The sequence below is a fragment of the Panthera pardus genome, unplaced genomic scaffold (genome assembly GCF_024362965.1).
Source record: "Panthera pardus isolate Hobbes unplaced genomic scaffold, ASM2436296v1 HiC_scaffold_18, whole genome shotgun sequence".
Lineage (NCBI taxonomy): Eukaryota > Metazoa > Chordata > Mammalia > Carnivora > Felidae > Panthera > Panthera pardus.
The window spans coordinates 33,069,698-33,091,955 of record NW_026526743.1 but is presented as its reverse complement, the minus strand read 5'-3'; the positions used below and the strand labels follow the sequence as shown (position 1 = coordinate 33,091,955).

The following is a 22,258-nucleotide window of genomic DNA, read 5'->3' as shown; positions in this document are numbered from 1 at the left end:
GGAATGGTACCAACTGTGAAGTTACAAGGCCAATGGCTAAGTTGAGGGAAACACCAGGACCCACGGAAGAAGCTGTGACGGATACATAAATGGAAAAGACCTTTTGTCTAGGAGGAAGGCAATCCTATTCGCAGGTAATTAGGAAGCAAGAGGTACCAGAAAAGCAAAGTTCTAAGGAGTTCAGGAGAATCTAGGAAAGGTTCTTGAAAGAGGTGGGTGTTGAATTGAGTTTTAAAGGGTAAGAAGCTAGAGAAGAAAGGCATCAGCATGTGTGTGTGTGTGTGTGTGTGTGTGTGTGTGTGTGTGTGTGTCTTAATAAGCTAGGGTTAGATTCCAGTCTAGCAAATACCACTGACGACCTACTCTATGGCCCGGACCCAAGCTAAGGGCTTTGATGCCTAAAACACTGTAAGTACCTGAACCTAGCAGCAACCAGCATGTCTATACATAGGATTTTGGTATGCTTAATGTTGAGCCTAAACCAGTAAACTCTGCAGGCACATCAGAAACATTTTAGAAATTCCCACCCCATCCCCCATTCATCTCCCAGGATTTGTGATCACTTCAAAGGTGGGCAGTTTGAATATCCAGACGTCTGGTATAGGCAGTCTCTTTCTTTCTTACTCCTCAACAGCATATGTAGGGCCTGTTCACTGGATTTCAGGGGCAATTTGAGGGATTTTCAAGATTTATTTGAACCATAAGTGATTTTTGCTGAATTAAGAATCAAACCTTCAGAAAGGACTGCGCTCAAGTCCTGTTTCTGTAATTCCTGGTGCTGTCATAGGCATATCAGAAATGGAGCTGGAATTGAGGTGAAAGATATTATTTGCTGGAAGGCATCTATTCTGCAGAGGTTTACAGAGCACCTGCCTTTAGCCACATGCATCAGGCAGCCCCTTGCTCTGAGCTCGAGGAAGCCTTTCCTTGCCTATTATACAGAGTTCTGTAGCCAGCAGGCTCCTAATATGTGCTTGTGACAATCCTGCATTTCTCAGGAGGTGACCACTCTGGGAAACCTGTGCATTAGGTTGATGCTTCCCAAACCCACTATGGATATTGTCCTGCCCCCATATCTCCAGGGGGAGTGGAGCAGAAGGACACAATATCAACAAGTACGCCAGATAATTCTGATTCTACCCATCCAGCCCCGAGTATTTGGAAAACCCCATCCCAGGCCCTTTACCCTGAGGGCAGCGTGGACCCTGTTGGGAGCAGGATGGTGATGCTCCTGGGTCCTGAGCTGGATCTTCTATGACCCACCAGCAGCGCAGCGAGAACCCAGAATGCTAAGGACATGCTCCAACAGAACCATGCATGGTAACTTCACCTCTTTGGGCTTGTCTCCTCATATTTACACAGGGTGCTGGGTCTAGATCAGAATTGCAGCCAGTAGAAATACTGCATTGTGTTCATATCATGACTTTTAAAAAGTGAGGCTGCATATAAAAATTGAGAGAGATCATAGACTTCTGGTTTGGTGTACCTACATTGTCATAAGCCAAATGTTTACTGGAGTTGAGAAGCCATTGCCCCTTTAAGACAGGGCATGTGCTATCCAGTTTTCCACAGTCCCCACTGCTTCCAGTTGATCTCTCTTGGCCAGCTTCATTCACTGCTTGTTTGCTGCCTTCCTGACCTTTGCAGGCATCAGAGCTGAGGTCTTTGACTTACCTGATCCCAAATGTCTTTTCTATTTATATCATCCCATGAGCCCAGAACCTACCACATTATCCTTCACCAGCTCACTAGTTAATCATCAGCTTCTCCTTATATAAATCGGAACAGGAAAGTCTTGCTTGGCCAATTCCTCTGCAGATCTTGGTCTGATGCCTTTCTCCACCAACCCTGCATCCTGTGTCTGCCTGCTCAACATTTGTTGAGCCCTTTCTTTCTTTGACTGAAGCTCTCTGAGGCCAGCGGAGGCCGTGGATGTGCGAGGAGTTCAGGCGGTCCAGCCGGATGAGTGGGATGTGGGTGCACCCAGGCCAGACCCTGATCTGGGCTCTTTGGGTCCTTGCAGCTGTCATTAAGGGTGAGACACCCAGTGGGAGAGGAGGGCCCTCAGAAGATAGGGTAGGGAGATTTCCTTATCTTGGATTTTTTTTTTCTACTAGTGCAAACAAACTTATTTCTCAGAGGTCTCATGGTGCATGGAAAGCCATGTAGTAACCTCAGGGCACCTGACCAATCTCCTGGTGTCACTGAAAGCCCCCCAACAGAGTGTCCTTTGTGGGTGTGGGTATTGCACAGAAGATCCAGGTCCTATCCTTGGGTGCTCATACCTTGTCGAGGCTTGCAGAGCCCTCTGTCCTGGGTGCTGGGGAGGGGCAAAGGATAGAGCCCATGCTTTGTGGTACTGGCTGCCCGGATAGGACTTTCACTGTCACAGTGACGTTAGAGCAGGTAGCACCAAGACACCTGAGTCCTGCCAAGCAAGTAGCTGGGCAGTGAACTTCTCAATGCTCTATATTCTATGTGGAAACCAAGAAGCTTGCACTCTCGGTTTCCCAAAATGTCCTCCTCATATCCTGGAGGTGGATGAGCTGATGTCAGGTGGCATCTGTATGAGAACTTTTTATTTTCATTGACATCTACTTATTTTCACGCGTATTCAAAAGCGTATACTTAATTCATCAGAAGCACAGTTCCATAGATGTTAATGCTTAGGAATCCTCTAGGTAAGATTTTTTAAGTTTATTAAAATTTAATTTTAAGAAAAATTAAAAAGCTATTAGTCAGACAGGGGATGCACAGACATGCCAGCAAATGTGACGGTGAGTATGAAAATGACCAGCATGTGGGGACTCTGGGTTAGATGACTTTGTGGGACCCTAGGATCTGTAGCCCTGGCATGTATCAGTTCCAGAGTAAGAGAAATCTGTGCTGCAGAAGGGAGAGGCTACTTGTGCCCTAAGGTGACCGGAAACTTTTGTGGGTCGGTGCTATACTCCTAGTAGAAACTAAGTCGGTGTTCTTACGCAGGTGGCAATCTTGAAGGAAGCAATGGACCTGGGTTCATTGACGGGGAGTCTAGATACTTCCTGTTGCACCGCGTCTGGGCCAACAAAGAGTGCCCCCACTGAGGGGAGCTCCTAGTTGAGCTTATTCTGGTTCTCTACCAGGCCAGCATCTGATTCCTCCCTGTGTGTCCCCTCAGGGCCAGCTGCTGATGCACCAGTGAGGAGCACCAGGCTGGGATGGGTCCGGGGGAAGCAAACCACTGTACTGGGAAGCACCGTGCCTGTGAACATGTTCCTCGGGATCCCCTATGCTGCACCTCCTCTAGGGCCCCTGCGATTTAAGCAACCAAAGCCTGCTTTGCCCTGGAATGACTTCCGAAATGCCACATCCTACCCTAAATTGTAAGAGCAGGCTCGGTCCCATGGGTGGAATGTGAACTGGGAGTGGGGACACAGCACTGAGTGGGAATAAAGGTCATGCAGCCTCCTGGGAAAGGTGGGGAACAAGAAGGAGGAGGAGGGGACGGAGGAGGACGAGGAGGACGAGGAGGAGGGTGGGTACGGGAGTAGACAAGACCTTCGGTAATCTCATGGCTCCCCAGCTGGCTGACCAGCAGAATCAGTGGTGGTGGTGTTCAGAGCATGCAGATTTCTTGGGCTCCCTTCTTGAACTTCCTAAATTGGAATCTCCGGAGCTGGGCCCAAAAAACTAGAGTCACTGAAAGGTCTCTAGGGATTTGTGGACCAATCAGGTTTGGGAACCACTACGACGGACTTACTGAGTCTTTGTCCGGGTGATTCCATGTCACCTCTCACCCAGGCTGAGGGCCTTAGGGTGAAGAACCACCTTGCAAGAGATTTCAGCTCTAGCACTCTGTGCCCAGTGCAGGGAAATCCATAGACACCTATGGAATACGTGAGTGTGTTCTGGGCCAGGAGCTCCCAGTCACTGCAAATTTTCAAGCTGAGTGAGGTGGGTGAATCCTGAGAACTTGAGCATAGGTTGAGATGGAAGACTTGAAAATCCTCAAGAATCTTCTGAAACTCAGATTTTGTGAAGTCCTCACATTGGGCCACCCCGGTTCCTTGCCTTGGCGGTCCCAGGCAGAAGGAGTACCCTGGTTTTAGGAAGTGCCCTAAGCCACAAAGGAGACCCCATGTGGCCCAGCGACTGAGGACACTAAGCTAAAACTCATCTGTTCATTCATTCAGTTATTCATTCAACTAATATCCATTAAGAGCCAGCTCAGTAACTTCCTCTTCCATTAAGCTCTGGCAGATACCACAGTGGGCTGGTCACAGCTTCCCTGAAGGAACCTGGGGGCTGGTGGGGGTGGCAGGGGTGGAAATAACAGCAATAATTAAAATATAGAGTGACAAGGGCAACCTTAGGGGATCAGAAAATGGTGCTGAGAAGGAACCACCTAGCCTCACCTTGTGGGGAGGTCAGGGATGGCTGTGTTGAAAGCAGCGAGGGCTTGATTTCTGATAAACAACATACAAAAGGGCAAAAAGGCATAAGCACTTGTCTGGGGGTAAATTTGCAGTGATGGTTTCCCACCGCCTAATCCGTACACTATTTTATTAAAAAAACAATTAACATTCATGGAGCACTGAAGTATAGTAGAAATCACATATGTAGACTCCTTCAATCTTATTGCATAGCAAGCAGGCTCAGTGCTAGGGGCTATGAAGTACTGAGGTGACCAAAACAGAGTCCTAGGCTTTAAGCTGCTCCCATTTGAGTGGGAAAGCTGGTAACACCCATGTACAAGCCCAGGAGAACTTCTAGGAAAGAACACAGCATGTACAGCGGTCTCCAAAGAAGAGCTGTGGTCTAACTGGAGAAATCTCAGAAGGCTTCTTGAAGGAGGTGGCACTTGCACTGAATCTGAAAGAAAGGAAAGAACACGAGCAAACAAACATGAGGAGAGAACAGTCTGGGCATAGGGACCAGCTTGAGCAAAGGTTTGAATGCAGGAATCTCCTTGTACATATACCTCTATAGGTCCCTGGTAGAAAAGCCTAGAGGTGTCCTTTTGTTCCTCTGGGTGCAGAAAAGGGAGCTACTAGAGTAATACCCTTGATTTGCAGCCCAGGGTCTTGCCCTTTAGTTTGGGGAATTGTTGAGTCATCTTGAATCTCTATGTGTGTGTCTGGGGTTATGGTAGCGGGTGTGGGCATGGGTGGGTACTGGAGGTTAATGGCACAATTATTCTGCACAACATACTCTCCTACCCCCAAGCCAGATCAAAGAGAATCATAGTTTGTTTCTTTGTCTGTGCCACTATGGCGGGGGCCAGGGAGATGATTAGACTCTGTACCAATAGCTCCCATATGCCTCTTCTGCTCAGACATAGGACACCAGGCCTCCCTGCCGTCATGGGACCTGGCCCCTCCCAGGCAAGTGTGCTGACAGCAACTCTGAAGATTTTTCCTTTTTTTCCTCCAAGATGCTCCCAGGACTTAGAGTGGCTGGTCTCCTATCAACACATTCTCAAACTGCATTACCCCAAATTGGAAGCGTCCGAAGACTGCCTGTACCTTAACATCTATGCGCCAGCCCATGCGGACAATGGCTCCAACCTCCCTGTAAGGCTGCCTGCCATGCGGGGGGCTCCAGCTAGCAGGTTCTCGGCCAGGGACCCAGGAGGAGTGGCTGGGTGTCTAGAATCCAACCTACCCCCTGTTGGGTAAAAGAGAAATGTAATCACTTGCACATCAATAATTTTCTTAAAAAGTCATTTAATGACAGATTCCCTCTAACTTCCTTTCTGATTGCTTCTTTATTGGCAGGAACTTGACCTTCAATTTTTATTTTGTTTTGATTTTCCCCTCTGTTGAGTATTTAATGGTCTGTAAACATTTAGAAAGACTGCTTACAAGGACTCTGTTTGGGAAATCCTTTAAAGAGGATATACACCTTCCAATTTTTCTGTTTGCAACGAGGACAGGTAATAATACTAAGTATTTCATTTAGGAATGTAAAATATCTCTGTATAAGTGAGTAGGAAAGCCATCATCTCTCCCCCATGCCACTGCAATGAGAGACTCACTCTATTGGATCATAACAACAACATATATTGAGCAATTGACTGTGTGCCAGGCACAGTACATTATCTCATTTAACCCCCACAGTAATCATGGGTAAAGATTACTGGACCCATAGTACAGATTAAGAAGATGAGGCACAGGGATGGCCTAAATACCTTGTACACACAGTGAGTAGAAATTCCCGTGTCAAAGCCAGTGCTTTGTCTGGTTCTCCCTTATCCCCCATGGCTGGCCCAAGACTTGTAGTCCCTAATATGACCTTAAAAAAGAGAATGAAAAAGATATATTTGTAAGTATATGAATCATGATAGTACCATGTGAATGTTTTATGTTGCCCAGTCCCAATTTTTCTAATTGATATAGTAAAGTTTTCACACTTCTCTTCCCTTTTTTTTTCTCTCCTCGCTTCGCTTCTCTCTGTAGGTAGTGGAAAGAGTAAAGTTAAAACAGTTTAAGCGGATTTTGCTCTCCACAGGGCTTACAATGATTTCTGTCTTCGTGTGGGTCACAAGTTCAGTGATATTTGGTTAATACTTTCTGAGCACTTGAAATTGTTCTAAGAACTTAAATGCAGAATCTTGTTGAAATCTCATGATAGCCCATAAGATGAGATACTTTCATTCTTCACATCTTATAGATGAGAAAAATGAGCCTCAGAGAGGTTAAGTAATCTGCCCAGCATCACACAGTTTGTCAGTGGCAGAGCTGGGAATCAAACTCAGGCCTCCATGCTCACCCCTTGGCCTTCTTCAAAAGACATAATCTCTCATGCTTTTAGAAAGGAAAGTGAGACACCTATATTTCCCTAAAGAAGGAAGGTCCCAAATGTATGGGGAGGGGGTATGAATGCCTGGCAGGCCAACTGGAGGGTTCCTCTCCCTTCTACAGGTCATGGTGTGGTTCCCCGGGGGTGCCTTCAAGATTGGCTCAGGCTCCTTCTTCGATGGGTCCGCCCTGGCTGCCTACGAGGACGTGCTGATCGTGACTACCCAGTACCGGCTAGGAATATTTGGTTTTTTCAAGTAAGTGTCCCTGAGAGCTTGACACCCCAGGTCCCCGAGGCACAGCTGTATGGCAGCCACAGGGGATTCAGTGCCCAGCTGCGTAAGGAAGAATGAGCCTTCAGTGACATTGAATAACTGTGACCCGAATTAGTGAGGTAATCTTTGCAGCTATAACAGATAAACTCCTAAGTCTTGGTGGCTTAAAACAATAAAAATCTCTTTCTCACTCAAGTAAGGTCCAACTGAGTGATCCTGACTGACAGACATCTTTTCACATGGTCAGTCAAGGACCTGGCTCCTTCCCGTCTTGTGACTCTGCCCTCCTTTCGGGGCCTAGACCCTCTGCGTCTGGCCAGCAGATGGACGAACAGCAGGGAAGATCCTGCAAAGGAGTGGCCACCCACCCACAGCCTCCACCTTGAACTCCTTGAGCGGCAGGAAGCAGATTGCAGCCCACTGAGTATTCTCACCCTACTTCTGGCCCCAGCACAGGGGATGAGCATGCCCGCGGGAACTGGGCCTTCCTGGACCAGGTGGCCGCCCTAACCTGGGTCCAGGACAACATCAAGTTCTTCGGTGGTGACCCACGCTCTGTGACCATCTTCGGACAGTCAGCGGGAGCCATCAGTGTTTCCAGCCTCGTGAGTTCTTCTCTTTGGGATTTGAACAGACCTTGGTGGGGGAGGTTACAAAAATGAGGACCATGAATCACTTATAGCTGACTGGTGCTTTCCTGTGAAACAAACACTTTTATACACATTGTCTCCCTCAAGCCTCACAGAGAGAGTTAGGGGCTCTCTGTCATTTTGTGGACAAGAGCTGTCATCAGGAAGAGTTTAAATGAATTACCCAAGATCACATCCTGAGTAATAGTTTGAAGAAAAATCCCTTATATTTATAGGATGGAAGCCCTGGTGTCCAATTACCAGGACTGGTAATTACTTGTTTAATAGGAAAGTTCAGCTAAAACTTTTTAAAAAAAGGATGCATATAACATTTTATTTTTTTTTTAATTTTTTTAACGTTTTTTATTTATTTTTGAGACAGAGAGAGACAGAGCATGAACGGGGGAGGGGCAGACAGAGAGGGAGACACAGAATCAGAAGCAGGCTCCAGGCTCTGAGCCATCAGCCCAGAGCCCGACGCGGGGCTCGAACTCACGGACCGCGAGATCGTGACCTGAGCTGAAGTCGGACACTTAACCGACTGAGCCACCCAGGCGCCCCTATAACATTTTATTTTATTTATTTTTTATTTTTTTTAACGTTTATTTATTTTTGAGACAGAGAGAGACAGAGCATGAACAGGGGAGGGGCAGAGAGAGAGGGAGACACAGAATCCGAAACAGGCTCCAGGCTCTGAGCGGTCAGCACAGAGCCCGACGCGGGGCTCGAACTCATGGACCATGAGATCATGACCTGAGCCAAAGTCGGACGCTTAACCGACCAAGCCACCCAGGTGCCCCATTTTATTTTAACTTCAAAGAGAAAGTGTACATTTCTCTATCAGTGGTTTGGTATATAGTGTGGTATCTTTTCAAGGTTGGTCTGCTGGCTAGAGGTCCAGCGTGGTTCTCTGGCATAAACCACCCATTGGAATCATGGTCCTCTAATTACGGTTTCAGCTTCTTTACAGTGAGCATGAATTTTAAAAGATGCGTGCTTTGTAGTCTGTGAATGAGGTGCATTTATGGAATTTTCCGCTCCCCGCCGCCGCACCCAACGTATTTTACTCTTACCTTTTTCACACCTAATTTGCCGGCAGTATTTTTCAGCTACTTGTCTTTATCACAGGTTTCTTTCCCCCAAACATAGTTTTGTTTTCTTTTCTTACACACATACTTCACTGGTTCCCGCGGTATTTCATTGATTATGTAATTACAGTAGCAAGTGTAACTGACCAAACAAGTGAGGAAGCAAACACACCTGCCTCTTGGCCAGAAACTTGTGGGAATAGAAACCTGTGGTGGTGCTAGAAAATAGCCCACTGGCTCTGAGTGCTTGGCATCTCCAGGGTCACATGTTCATCACAAAAGTCAGTTACATAGAAGTGGTTTAAGAGAGCTTCCACGGTGTAGCACTTGACAATATACAAGATATTTTTGTATCTTCAAAATAATTCAGTAAGGTGAATTATAATAACTCAACTTTACACATATGATGACAACCCCCGTTTCGTGGGTGCATGCTGTCCGACCAGGCATTGTGCAAAGCCTTCTATATTTGTTACTTCTGCTCTATGCCACAGTTCTGTGATATGTGCTCCATTTTTCCTTCCAGTTTTGCAAGAAGTAAATTGATGCTCAGAAATGTGAAACAATTTGCCTGAGATTCCCCCAGCTAGGAAATGAACGAGCTAGCAAGCAATCACACACCAGGATGTTTGACCTCAAAGTTCCTGAGGCACCTGGGGCTCAGACAGGTTAAATAATTTGTCCATACATCCATGGCTAGTCCTTGAGTCCCCAAACCAGGGCTTTTTTTTTTTTTTTCTGTAAGCACAAAGCTTTTAAGGAGGCTTCCTGGGAAGGTTTCTTCAAGGAAAGGTGGGTGGTGTATGTGCTGGATGGAGAGTCCCCTGCATAACTTTTCCTGGTCTCTTGTGTTCTGTCTCCAGATTCTGTCCCCCATGGCCAATGGCTTATTCCACAAAGCCATCATGGAGAGTGGGGTGGCCATCCTGCCTTTAGTGATGAGATCCCCTGGTGATGAGAGGAAGAAGGATGTAGGTATCTCGTTAACACCTCTCCTCTACTTGGTCAGGGGAGAATGTGGTCAGGTGTCGATAGACCATGTGCTTGGCAGTCCTACTGACCATGGTCAAAAGAATCTGATGCTGGCCAAGGTGAACCTTATTGCTCTATGGGAGGCCTGGTTTGACAGAAAATAGGTCCCCAGTGAAATACTGTTGGTGTGCGTGAATGTGTGTGTGTGTGTGTGTGTGTGTGTGTGTGTGTGTACATGAGTGTCTATGTAATTGTTCTGACATCTTATTCATTATTCTTCGCTTAGGATATATAACTCAGTCCCCTGTGTTATATACGGCTCATGTCCTATATCGACTCCACTCTATCTAGAGTACTCTGTTAAGAAAGATTCTTAGGCTGTTTCCAATTCAGTGGGAAATAACACTGTGACTGATTCTTGTTGCCTGGCATGAGATTGTGAGGGGGCGGTGAGGCATATGCCCTAGACTTTTGTCATCTGTCATCTTGGTTAGTGCTCTAGCGGACAGTGAGGACCTGGAGACCAAGGTCTCTTGCATCTTTCATGTCCCGGCATGATTCCTGGTGCATACTAGGTGACTATTGCTGTTTGCTGAATGAATGAGTTAACAAATGAGCTGATTCGGTCAATGAAGATTAAGCACGGGGCTGTGGAGCCACCTCCTGGGGACTATGCATTTTCGTGGTGCATTTGCTTGAACACCTGATAGAAAATGACAGTGCACACCACAAGCAGAGACATGGAGTCATAATATTGTAAAAATACTCTCAATGCATCGGGAATATTGATTTGGGGAACATGACGTATCAACTTTCAGTTTGTGCCTCTGTTTGTTCATTTAGCACACGTACGCTGAGTGTCCATAGTCCTCCCAGCTCTATGCTAGGACCTGTGGGTTTATAAATGGGAAGGGCTACACTGACTTCAGAAGACCATAATCATTTTACGACAAAGGTTTTTAACCTGAAATCCATGGGTAGTTGGGAGATGGTCCTTGAGCTCCTACAGTTGTACGTTGTGTGTAGATTCTATATGTTTGTGCATTTTCCCAGGGAGAGGGTTTGTAGCTTTCGTTGGATTCTCAGAGCATTCATGACTCCCAGACACTTGGGGGGCCACCACTTTCAAGGGATGAGCTCCCACGGAAAGTTCGACGACTGCGCAAGGCAGTGTTTGTGAAAAGGCTAGGTAGAGAAGGTGGGAATCCTTGAGGTAACAGGAAATCAGAGGAGGAAGGGGTTCATGGGAGCTGCAGTGGTCTGAAAGGACATCTCGGAGGAGCCAGGGATGAGTGGAATTGATGTGAGACAGGAAAAGCTGTTCAGGGTATTCTAGGCTGTGGTGGGGATGAGGCTTAACAGAGCTGACAGGCTGGCACTGAGCCAGAGTCTTGCCTCAACTGACAGTTAAGTCATGCTTGCAAAGCTGCTCCTCACGCTTGGGGCTCCTGGCTCCACTCAGCATCCCAGAGTTGGGCGCCTGGACTCAGTGAGGCCTACTGCCAGTGGAGCCAACATCATCGGGCTGGTCTCCCCATGGCCAGGAATCTTGACTCTGTTCCACAGCCACAGGCTGACACACCACCTCCCCCTACTCCAGCGGTTGCTAAAGATGACAAGGAGAGTCAGGCAAGAGAACAAAGAGGTACAGTGCCCGCCTGTCCTCAGGGGGCGGGGAGGGGCAGCAGGCTTCATGTATGAAGGATCTAGGACTCTTCACTTTTCATTTTCTTGGCGACTTTCCATGCTGTGCTCTGACCTGGTCCTTCTCTGGCAACAGTTGCAGGTGCTTGCGCGTATCTGTGGTTGCCATGCGTCTGACTCGGCTGCCCTGCTGCAGTGCCTGAGGGCAAAACCCCCCGAGGAGTTGTTGGACATCAGCAAGGTGAAGAGGGGCGGGAGGGTTTGGGGGCAGGGTGGTGCTTGGAATGGAAGGGCAGACAAACCCCACCACTCTCTTACTTACTTTGATATGGGATTTGGAAAGATGGAGGTTGGGATTCATAGTAATGGCTGTAGAATGTACAGAACCATGATAGGTCATTTAAAGAACTTGATGGGCCAGGGATGCTGCCTAGCCAGGAGAAGATCCAGGAAAACACAAATGTTGTCTTTAAGTCACTGGGAAGAGGGACTTCCCCTGTTCCACATGCTGCCAGAAGCTAAAATCAGTGTCAAGAGTGTGAGTTCTGTTAGGAAGCCATTTTGGCTTGGTATAACCAGGAAATTTCTAAAAACTCTGAAAAAGGGCCAGCACCTTTAGAAGATAGTGAGGCACCCCCCTCTGTAGGTATGTAAGCAGAGTCTAGATGACCACTGACAAATTTCAGTCACTGGACTGAATCAGCTCTTTGTGCCCCTTCCACTAGTGAGAGCTTCTGATGGTCCTTGGAAGAGCAAGGTCATTATCTGTCAGATTCCAACAATTGTGAAATACTTTGTTGGCATGGATGAAGGGTCCGCTGTGAGTTGTGCTGGAGTCTGGGAGCTGGATAACAAGTCCTTGACCCGATGGAGTGTGAAAGGTCTTCTGTGTGCTCCCCGCCATCCCCACTCCCAAACAGAGACCCCCAAAAAACGTGGATAAAGCCTTGTGTTTCCTCCTGAGACCCAAGACTCAGCCAGATCAAAGGCACAGTGCTGAGGAGGACATCTCAGGAAGATGCGCATACTAATTCCCACTACTGTGGCCACTCCCCTGTCCCCTGCTCACCACTCTGCCTGCTGCATTTGGTCAGAGGTTCTCAAAGAATTGGAGCCCCTTTGCCTAAGCAAGTGCAGGGCCGGCCAAGCAGAACTGATACATCAGGATGGGCCAACTGTGGCTTTTTCCTTTCTTAATGTAGTTTGACCACTGCTCGGCGGGTTGGGTCTCCTTGGCTGGGGGCTTGGGGACAGCAGATTTTGTGAACGGAAGCAGATGCTGATTTTTCTCCTCTTCCTTATTCCAGAAAATCACGTTTTCCATTCCAGTGGTTGATGAATTTTTCTTTCCTGATGAGCCTCTAGCCCTATTGACTCAAAAAGCATTTAATTCAGTTCCTTCTATCATCGGAGTCAATAACCACGACTGTGCCTTCCTGCTGCCCACGGTAAGGATCCCAGCTGTCCTTCCTGTCGCTTCCTCAGCGGTGTGGCAGCTGTATGTGCTTCCACAGCTCAGCACTGCCAGCAAGGACGCCAAGTGTCATGCGGGAGCCCGGAAGCCAAGGACACGGTGATGCCCCTTCCCCTCTCTGAAGGAGGGTAGCTGAGGATTGAGGGCAGCCGGAGTCAGCATCTGCCCTGCTCCTCATATAAGGTTCATGGAGAAAGAAACAACTCTATGAAAAAAGTAAGAGAGGATGGATCCATTCGAGCTTTGTTCAAAACATCACAAATGATTGTTTCAAATGAGCACAGTTACTACTTCAAAGATGAATTTCATGCAGGTTTGGAAAATGTTCAGGCCTTTACATTTTCGTGTGCGGTTATGAAATTTTGACTTCCAAGAATGCTCTCTGGGTTTGTACAAGTTGCGAAATCACTGAATTGTCTTATTCATTCAACAAGTATGAAGCGAACATTTACTTTACGCTCTACACCCTGGTAAAAAGCAAGCATTCAACAGTGAACAAGTCACGCAGTCCCAGCTTTCTGCAGGCTCACATCCTACTGGGGAGGCCCAGATGAAATGGACAGTTGAAAAGATGGTTTCCGGAAGTGTAAGTGCTAGGAAGGACATAAACTGGTGGGAGAAGGTCTTTAGGGAGGAGGAGGGGTGGTCAAGAAAGGCTTCTCCAAGGAGGGGTTATTTGTGCTCAGGCTGAGTCCTGAGAAGGAGCCATGGTTTCTTGACCCTGCCATTTAAAGAAGACCCTGTTGATTTGAAAGAAACTTTTCATCTGTCCTCAGAAGGGTAGGAATGCTCAAACCCGTAACATCATCACAGCGCAGTCATGGAGACCAACCTCCTCCTTTCAAGCTGAGGGAAATGTGGTTATGAAATCCAGAGGCTTGTCAAGGTTCAAGGCTAGTTGGTGGCTGGTTAGAACCAGAACCCTGAGTTCATCGGGCTATTAAAGGCCTGTTCTACCATTATTAATGTGACTTACAGAGCAATGTTTTGGAGTAAGTGGGAGTGAGGATCTTTCTGCTCGTGTTGCAAATGAGGCATCTGAGTCACAGACTGTGGCTTCAGCAAGGCCTTTCGATGCTACCAGGTTTGTGCTAGAAAGAAAAAGGCAGGTGCTACCGATGACACCACCACCATAACCACTGCAGCCAGTCCCGAGCTCTTCCACGTGCCCAGTGTGTACCATCTGTCCAACAACTTGCAAATGGGCATTGTTATTCCTGTTTTTCAGTTAAAGAAACTTAGTCTCAGAAAGGCTAAAATTCCTTCCCCAAAGTCTCCCAGCTGGGGGAGGAGACAGTGTTGTGTAATTTCTTCATGCATTTAGGCTCTGCCATTAAATGCTGGGTTCTCTGGTAACCTGCTGTGTGACCTTAAGTGAACTGCCCAACCTCTCTGAACCTTCGTTCCTTAATCCGTGGTATAGGATGATCTTAACTACCTGCTTCACAAGCACACGTCAGTAAATGTTAGCTATTGGAATTATTCAAGTGGCAGGATGGGAGTTGGTGCCTGGGTCTGCATAGCTCAAAAGCCTGCATCAGTGTGGATAGTTCACGTGACCTCGCAGCGACATCCACTGCTGACCATTGGAGACCATAGGAAATCCTCCAAAATTCCCTCCAAATCCTTCAGCTGCTGAACATATAGAGAGGTTCTTAGTGGTTGAAATACACGTGTAGATAAATTGAATGATTCAGGAGTTTCCCTCAGATTCCAGGAGACAGAGATGTTTAAATATTTACCCTCGTGATTTATTATCTCAAGACTTTCAGCAGAAAATGTCAAAGCGAAATTCATTTGACAAGTGGAGAGTATTTCTACCCTCTCATGTTTTTAAGCTGTAATACTGGCCCGGGAGGGGTCTTTTAACAAGTAATTACTCCTAGCCCTTACTATGTACCAAGCATAGCCTATGTTCTTTTTAAAAAATATTTATTTATTTATTTATCTATCTATCTATCTATCTATCTATCTATTTATTTATTTATTTAGAGCATACGTGCATGACCAGGGGAGGGGCAGAGAGAGAGGGAGAGAGAGACTGGGCCCAAGCAGCCTCAGCACTGTTAGTTAGCAAAGAGCACGACGTGGGACTCGATCTCACGAGCTGGGAGATCATGATCTGAGCTGAAATCAAGAGTCAGACGCTTAACCGACTGAGCCACCCAGGCACCCAAGAAAAGCCTCTGCTCTTAACCACCAGTCTTGCCACCTCACTGGCTCTCTGCAAACTGCTGGCATCTCAGAGGCCCTAATTGTAAAGATCTCTAGAAAGAGAACAATAAACCAGTAGTTTGAGATTTTTCTGGCCTCTCTTTGAATGTGGTGTCAAAGCCGAGCTGTAGCCTGTATTAGTTTGCCCGGGCTGCCACAGCAAAACACCACAGACCAGGTAGCTTAAACAACAGAAACTTATTTTCTCACAATCCCAGGGGCTGGATGTCCAAGATCAAAGTGTCAGCAGGCTTAATTTCTTGTGGGGCCTCCCTCCTTGGCTTGCACGAAGCCATCTTCTCCCTGTGTCCCCACATGGTCTTTCTTCTGTATGCACACACCCCGATGTCTCTGTGTGTCAGAATTTCCTCTTCCTATAAGGACACCAGTCAGGTTGGATTAGGGCCCAACTAAAGTCCTCCCTTTGATTTCATCACTTCTTGAAAAACGTGGTCTCCCCTCTATCACACTCTGGAGTACTGGGGGTTAGGTCTTCAACGTGGGAATGGGGGTTGGGGGGCACATTTCAGCTCATAACACGGTCTTTCCACAGGGCAGCCACTCGGGCCCCACAAGGCCACAGGTATGGCAGGGAATGGCTGCCTTTAGCAAGTGTGAGAAGAGACTGTCATTGCTCCGACCCACTGAGGCCACTCCTGCATGTCGCCCCTTGGGGACTAAATGGGTTCCTGCTCTTCCCAGCCTCCCCTCTAAAAGGCAGGCCCCTCAGCCCTCAGCGAGACCACTTTCCCTTCTGGTGTATTGAGGTGCTCACAGAGGATGCCCTACTTCTCTCCACAGGAGTTTCCTGGGGTCCTCGGGGGTTCCAACAGGTCTCTGGCCCTCCACTTCGTACACACGTTCCTGGTAAGTGAGCCTGGGCAACTGTGACTCGTCAGAGATTCACCTATTTAACAGACCTCCTCGGGGCACACTCAGCAGTAGGGGCTGGGGCTACAGTCATTCCTCGTTCACTCATTCAGTGAATCTTTGCCAAATAGAGTACCACAGTCCCTTATTCACGATCTCAAAATCCAAGGAGCTCTGAAAAACAGCCTGTAGGACAACCGAAACTTCCTTAGCTGATAGGTGGCCCTTGGTATTTATTGTTCTCATCCACTTCATTCATCCCCCTATTCATGTGCTTCTCTGATGACATAAGTAGTGTGGGGGCTGGGGCAGCCGCCCCCAGAGCACGTGACATGACACGCAGCTTATATACTGAATTATTTATGCACAGTCAGCAAAGTTCTGAATTCTGAAACACACCCGGAACTAAGGACCTGTATTCACTCCACGCCAGCTGGGCACTGTATTAGGTTCCAGCGAGGCCCAGGATCCTGACTCAACTGTTTATTCATTCACTCCCTGAACAGATGTGTCAGTATCAGGTCTTAAGCCAGACACTAGATGTAGGAACGGATTCCTTTCTCTTCTTCCCTCCTTCTTGCCGTAAACATCCAGTGTGAACTCTGTACCAGGTTCCCTTTGTGCACTTATTCATTGACTGGCTGCTTCTTGAGAGCCCAGCGCTTCCCTAGGCACTGAGGTACAGTGAAGAGCAGACACTCCTTCTACACTTGCAGAACCTGGGGAGCGTGTGGTGGATGAAGTGAAGGAGGCACTTCAGTAGTGTCTGCAAACCAGAGCAGAGGAATGTTCGAGGCCCCATGTGGCTCACAGGAGGAAGCAGGTGGCTGCCTCAAGGAGAAGAGCCTTGAAGGATGAGTTAGGTTTGTCTGGCTGGTAGAGGAACAGGGGCCAGGGGAGCTGGAGGTCCCGGCCGGAGGACCCAAGATTAGAAGCAGAGGAGTGTGATGAGGTCAGCTGCAGGGTAGGCTGCAGTAGAGGAGGGTGCTTGCAGCTGTTATATGCTCTGAAAGGAAGGTGCAGTTCATCCCAGGGGCTGGGAACAGAGGAAGAGCGGCATGATTTGATTTCCATTTTGGAAAGAGCCTTCTGGCCACAGAGTGAGCCAGACCAGAGGCAGGGGATCCTTCGGGCCCCAAGGCCCAGAGGTAATGTTTGATGAGTCTTGGCTATCTAGTGGTCCGAACAGGGATTAAGGTTTGAGAGATACTTAAAATATATACACCAGACAGTGAGACCTCGCAGGCTGGATTGGAGATGGCCTCATGGAGGAGGAGGTGATTGATCTGGTTTAGGAAAGGGAAACATTTGAGCAGAGGGCATTTCAAGAGGAGTAGGTATGTGGAACCAGGTCCTAGGAGTGGGAAGTGGGCTTTGTGGGGAGGTGCAGGAGGACTGGAAGGGCACGCAGTCTCTCCTAGGTGGCAGAGCAAGTACTTTTCAAATGATTAAGTTGTTCTCTGATGCAGATGGCATAGCCTTGCTCTGGAACCCCAGGGGTCTGCACTGTGAGTATCCCACTGGGGCTCACCAGAGGGTCCACAGAGCATCCGGACCCTCCTTGGGTACCGTGAGCACCTAGGGGTCTGCTGGTCACATGGTCCAAGTCAGAGACACTTGCACCAGAGCCTGGACTTGCTCTGGGCCTGATTAAAAACACTCAGCCTTCAGAGGACCTGATGAACAAGTCTGAGTGTGCTGTATACTGCCTCCAAATTCCAGAGAAACATCTGCAGGACCATGCTTATTTTCATGTTGGGGGGTGGGGATGGTGGCTGAGGTGCCATAACTTATCCCAGCATTCCCTAGACCCCCCAGATCCCCGAGAACATCATTGATGTGGCAGACCCTGAATCTTCATGAAGTTTACGTTGCATCCTCTGGCATTTGCGCTGGGGGCAAGTTGAGGGATCGAAGACTGGGAGGCAGCCCAGTGTCGGGTCAAGAAGTCAGGGAATTGCCCCGTTAAGGGTTTTGGCAATAGGTGTTGAGGGAAACCAATAGAGCAGAAGACCTGCTCTGTGCCAGACAGCATGTTTCTTTCTTCATATCTCATGCGATCCCCAGCACGGCCTGTTTTTTATAGATGAGGGAACTCCAAGAGAGCAACTAGCTCGAATCAGCAAAGGACTGGAGGCAGTGCTACTACCTGAAGCCGGCCTCCTGGGTGTGGGACCTGTGTTGGCACAAAGGTCTACACTCAGAAGAGTTCTACACTTGATTGAATGCTATGTTGTCACCATCTTGAAATTGGTATCATTTTTGAACAACGTTGCCCTGCAAACCATGTTGCCAGTTCTGGCCAAGGGTGGCCGTTTCTGGAGCATCTCAGAGAGGCATGTGCACGGTGATTAGTAGCATGAAATTTGGCTGCAAGTGAAAGAATGGCTGTACCAGTTTGGACAACCCCTTAACCTCTCTAAGCCTCAGTGCCCTCATCTGTGAAAGGGGGCTAATTTTGATATTTGCATCATGGGATCACTGTGTGCATTAAACGAGGCGATGCATGTAAAGACCTCAGAATCACGTCTGCCCAGGCAAATGCTTGACGTGTTGGATGTTGCTGACCTGGATGTCCTGTGGCCATGATTTCTTACAGCATATCCCCACCCAGTATTTGCACCTTGTGGCTGATCATTACTTCTACAACAAGCACTTCCCGGTTGAAATACGAGATAGTTTTCTGGACTTGCTTGGAGATGTGCTCTTTGCGGTCCCTGGGGTGGTCACAGCTCGACATCATAGAGGTGAGTCTCTCAGCACTACCCCCGCTCCCGTCACAGCAGGGTCACAGCTCAGCAAGGCCAGTGGCTGCGGGAATTCTTGTTGCCTGATGACTGGCCCTGCTCCACCCTTCTGTTCCCTCAGTTAGAGGGAGTTCCCAAGGATGTCTGGGATACAACCCTGCAGGCTGACCTTTGCAATTGCCGTGCCTTTCAGAGTTCAGGGATGCTGATCAGTTTTTGTTGTTTCTGTTTCTCCTCCTTCGTCAGGACCATCCAGAAAATTCCCACCTCCCCATAATTTTATTTCCCATGTTCCTTTCTCTGAAAGTGTCTTCCCAAACATTTTAGGTATCAGCAGTAGTGGAGCAATCAGAAAGGGAGTATTACTTGTGGCGACACAAACCTTGTTTCCCTCCTTACCCCTGCCCTGCCCTTATTCTCTCTCCATCTCTCTCTCTCTCTCTCTCTCTCTCTCTTTCTCTTCCATTCCCCTTTCCTTCTGTTTCCACAATTTTTTATCAAGAGCCTACTATGTTCCTGACAGTATTCTGGGCCCTGAGGATACATCAGTGAACAAAACAAAGGCACCATGTAACTCACATTCTAGTTGGGGAGACTAACAAACAAGTCAAGTTAGAATATATATGTGTTAGATGGTAATATAAGTAAAAAAACACAGGGTGGGGGATAGCAGTGGCAGGGAACTATAGGATTCTGTATCAAAAGGTCTGCAAAGGTGACAAGGGAATGAGGACCAAGAACGGACTCTTGAATTTGGGAACACAGAGGTCACTGGTGACCTTGACAGGAACTATTGTGATAGGATGATGGGAGTAAAAGCCTGGTTAAAACGGATTCAAGAGAAAATGAGCAAACTGATCTCCAGAGAATACAATCCCAATCTCAAACTTTCACCAGTGGTTTTGGAGAAATGAATGAACTGACTCGAAAAATTTACATGGAAATGCAAGGATAGCCAAAACAATCTTGAACAAGAACACCAAAGTTAGTGGACTTACAAGTTATCTGATTTCAAGTGTTATTTTTGAGTACAGTCATTAAGAAAGTCTGGTACTGGCTGAAGAATAGACACATAGAACAGAGTGGAGAGTCCAGAAAATCGACAGTTAACCAGTTTTTGACAGAGGTGCTAAGATAAGTCAATGGAGAAAGGAAATTCTGTTCAAAAAACAGAGCTGAAATGACTGGATATCTATGTAGAAAAAGTGAGCCTCAACCCTCTAACTCACACTATACCCAAAAATCAATGTGAGTTGAGTTGTAGACCCAAATGCAAAAGCTTAACTTGTACTTAAGCAAAATAAACTTTTCAAAAAACACTATTAACAATGTTAGCAAAAGTGGTGGAGGAGGAAAGTCCAAAATCTGTCCCACCACAAAAGCAGTGAATAAATTGGCATGTACTGTCAGAATCAATTTTACCAGAACTCTGGAAATAAATCAAAGGTGTATAGCAAGCAAATGAACATTTCATCAAAATATAGACCCTGGAGTCTCAGTGAGAGTGTTTGTGGCATGTTAACTTACTCTGCACCATTTCCTGCCACCAGCTAGGCAATGGCCTTAAAGACAGCAGCCCATATTTATAGTCTAGGCTGCTAGTACTGGAGGGAGAAAAAAGAACCTATTCTCAAAGACTTGTGGTTGTTTGCTTTGACCTATCTGGTGGCTCCCTAAACAACTAAGCTAAAAGGGCTTGCTTTTATTTCCCCTAACATAGAGCTTTCTCAGGGATTAGACACCTACCTGGAGGGCATTTTTCATGAACATTTAAAGGCAAATGCATTTGCTGATACCACTAGGGGCAAGGGATAACAGTTGGAATAAATAAGAGACAACACTTAGGAGGAAAAGCTGGGCAATGAGCTGCTCTGGGAATAAAGGATTGAGAAGCTCTCCATATACCTGGGAATTTAGAAGGCCTTGTGCATATTCAGAGTAGGGAGCATGCTCATAAAAGCCCTGAGATGGCCCTAAGCTGTTATATCTGGCTGACTTGGAGGCTATCCTCAAACAGAAAGTGAAAACTAAGTAAGAGTTGTAAACTGTCTGGCTGAGTGTTGAGGGATGTTCCAACACACACACAATGTCCATCTTCAAAGACTGGGAGATTTTGTTTGTTTGTTTTAGGCTTTTATGAAAACCTCAGCTGAGCCATAAAATTATTAGTTGACCACTAAGAAAACAGGAGAAAGACTTTGGTGGCTACACATGACCAAGAAACATTTATCTTTTTAATTTTTGTAATGTTTTATTTTATTTTTGAGAGAGAGGGGGAGAGGCAGAGAGAGAGGGAGACACAGAATCCCAAGCAGGCTCCAGGCTCTGAGCTGTCAGCACAGAGCCCAACGCAGGGCTCAAACCCACAAACTGTGAGATCATGACCTGAGCTGAAGTCGGACGCTTAACCGACTGAGCCACCCAGGCATCCCAGTACAGAAACATTTCTAAACAAACAAACGACCACAACCATAACAAGCAGTAACAACAAACTATGGAAAGGAGTTAGAATCTGATGTTCAGAGTTGCCACAATATAATATTCAAAATCTCCAGTTTTCAACAAAATATTACAAGGCATGCAAAGAAATGGGAAAGTATGGCCCACAGACAGGAAAATAATTAATAGAAACTGAACCTGAAGGACCCCAGACATTGGATTTACTGAAGACTTTAAACCAACTATTAAACATGCTCAAATAGCTGAAGGAAACCACATATAAAAAATTAAAGGAAACCATGAGAATGATGTTTCACCACATACAGAAGCAGTAAAGAGAGAATTTATAAAATTATAAAAAGGACCAAATAGATATTCTGGCATTGAAAAATACAACTGGAATGGAAAATTCACTAGAGGGACTCCACAGCAGATTTGAACATAGAGAAGAAAGAAACAGAGAACTTGGACACAAATCCATTGAGATCACCCAATGTGAGGATCAGAAAGAAAAAGGAATGAAGAAAAGTAAACAGAGCTCAAGAGGCCTGTGGAACACCATTAAACATCTCAACATATGCATGATAGGACTTCCAGAAGGAGAGGAGAGAAAAAGAGGTAAAAATAATATTAAAAAAGTAATTATCAAAATGTCTCAAATTTGATGAAAGATGTAAATATTCATGTACATGAATTTCAGTGACTCCCAAGTAGGAGGAAACTCAAAGAAATGTATGTAGAGACATATTACAATCAATCAAAAACCAAAACCAGAAATTCCTGAAAAAGGTAAGAGAGAATAGACTGATCATGTACAAAGTAGTTTCAATAAGATTAACAGCTGATTTCTCAACAGAAACCACAGAGGCCAGAATGGCACATTCAAAGTGCTGAGCTAATAATTATTATTATAACTAATAATTATAATAATAATAAAGTGCCTGCCAACCAAGATTTCCATATCTGTCAAAACTATCTTGAAAAATGAAGGAGTAATCAAGACATTGCCAGATAAACAAAACCTGAGAGATTTTGTCACTAGTAAACCTGCCTGATAAGAAATGATAAAGGGAGTCCCTAAGGCTGAAATGAAAGGACACTAGACAGTATCTGAAACCCACAAG

General features: G+C 46.6%; 1 protein-coding gene across 1 annotated transcript in view; it reads left to right on the top strand.

Annotated features, from left to right (window-relative positions):
- Window positions 1-1,798: 1,798 nt before the first annotated feature.
- CES5A (carboxylesterase 5A) overlaps window positions 1,799-22,258 on the top strand; it is a 29,755-nt gene continuing 9,295 nt past the window's right edge. Inside the window, exons 1-10 of the mRNA XM_019455909.2 lie at window positions 1,799-2,035; window positions 3,161-3,365; window positions 5,417-5,555; window positions 6,906-7,039; window positions 7,509-7,662; window positions 9,638-9,745; window positions 11,527-11,631; window positions 12,698-12,838; window positions 15,880-15,945; window positions 18,548-18,695. Of these exons, the coding sequence (XP_019311454.2) occupies window positions 1,933-2,035; window positions 3,161-3,365; window positions 5,417-5,555; window positions 6,906-7,039; window positions 7,509-7,662; window positions 9,638-9,745; window positions 11,527-11,631; window positions 12,698-12,838; window positions 15,880-15,945; window positions 18,548-18,695 (1,303 nt within the window). The 5' untranslated portion in view covers window positions 1,799-1,932. The remainder of the gene's footprint in view (window positions 2,036-3,160; window positions 3,366-5,416; window positions 5,556-6,905; window positions 7,040-7,508; window positions 7,663-9,637; window positions 9,746-11,526; window positions 11,632-12,697; window positions 12,839-15,879; window positions 15,946-18,547; window positions 18,696-22,258) is intronic.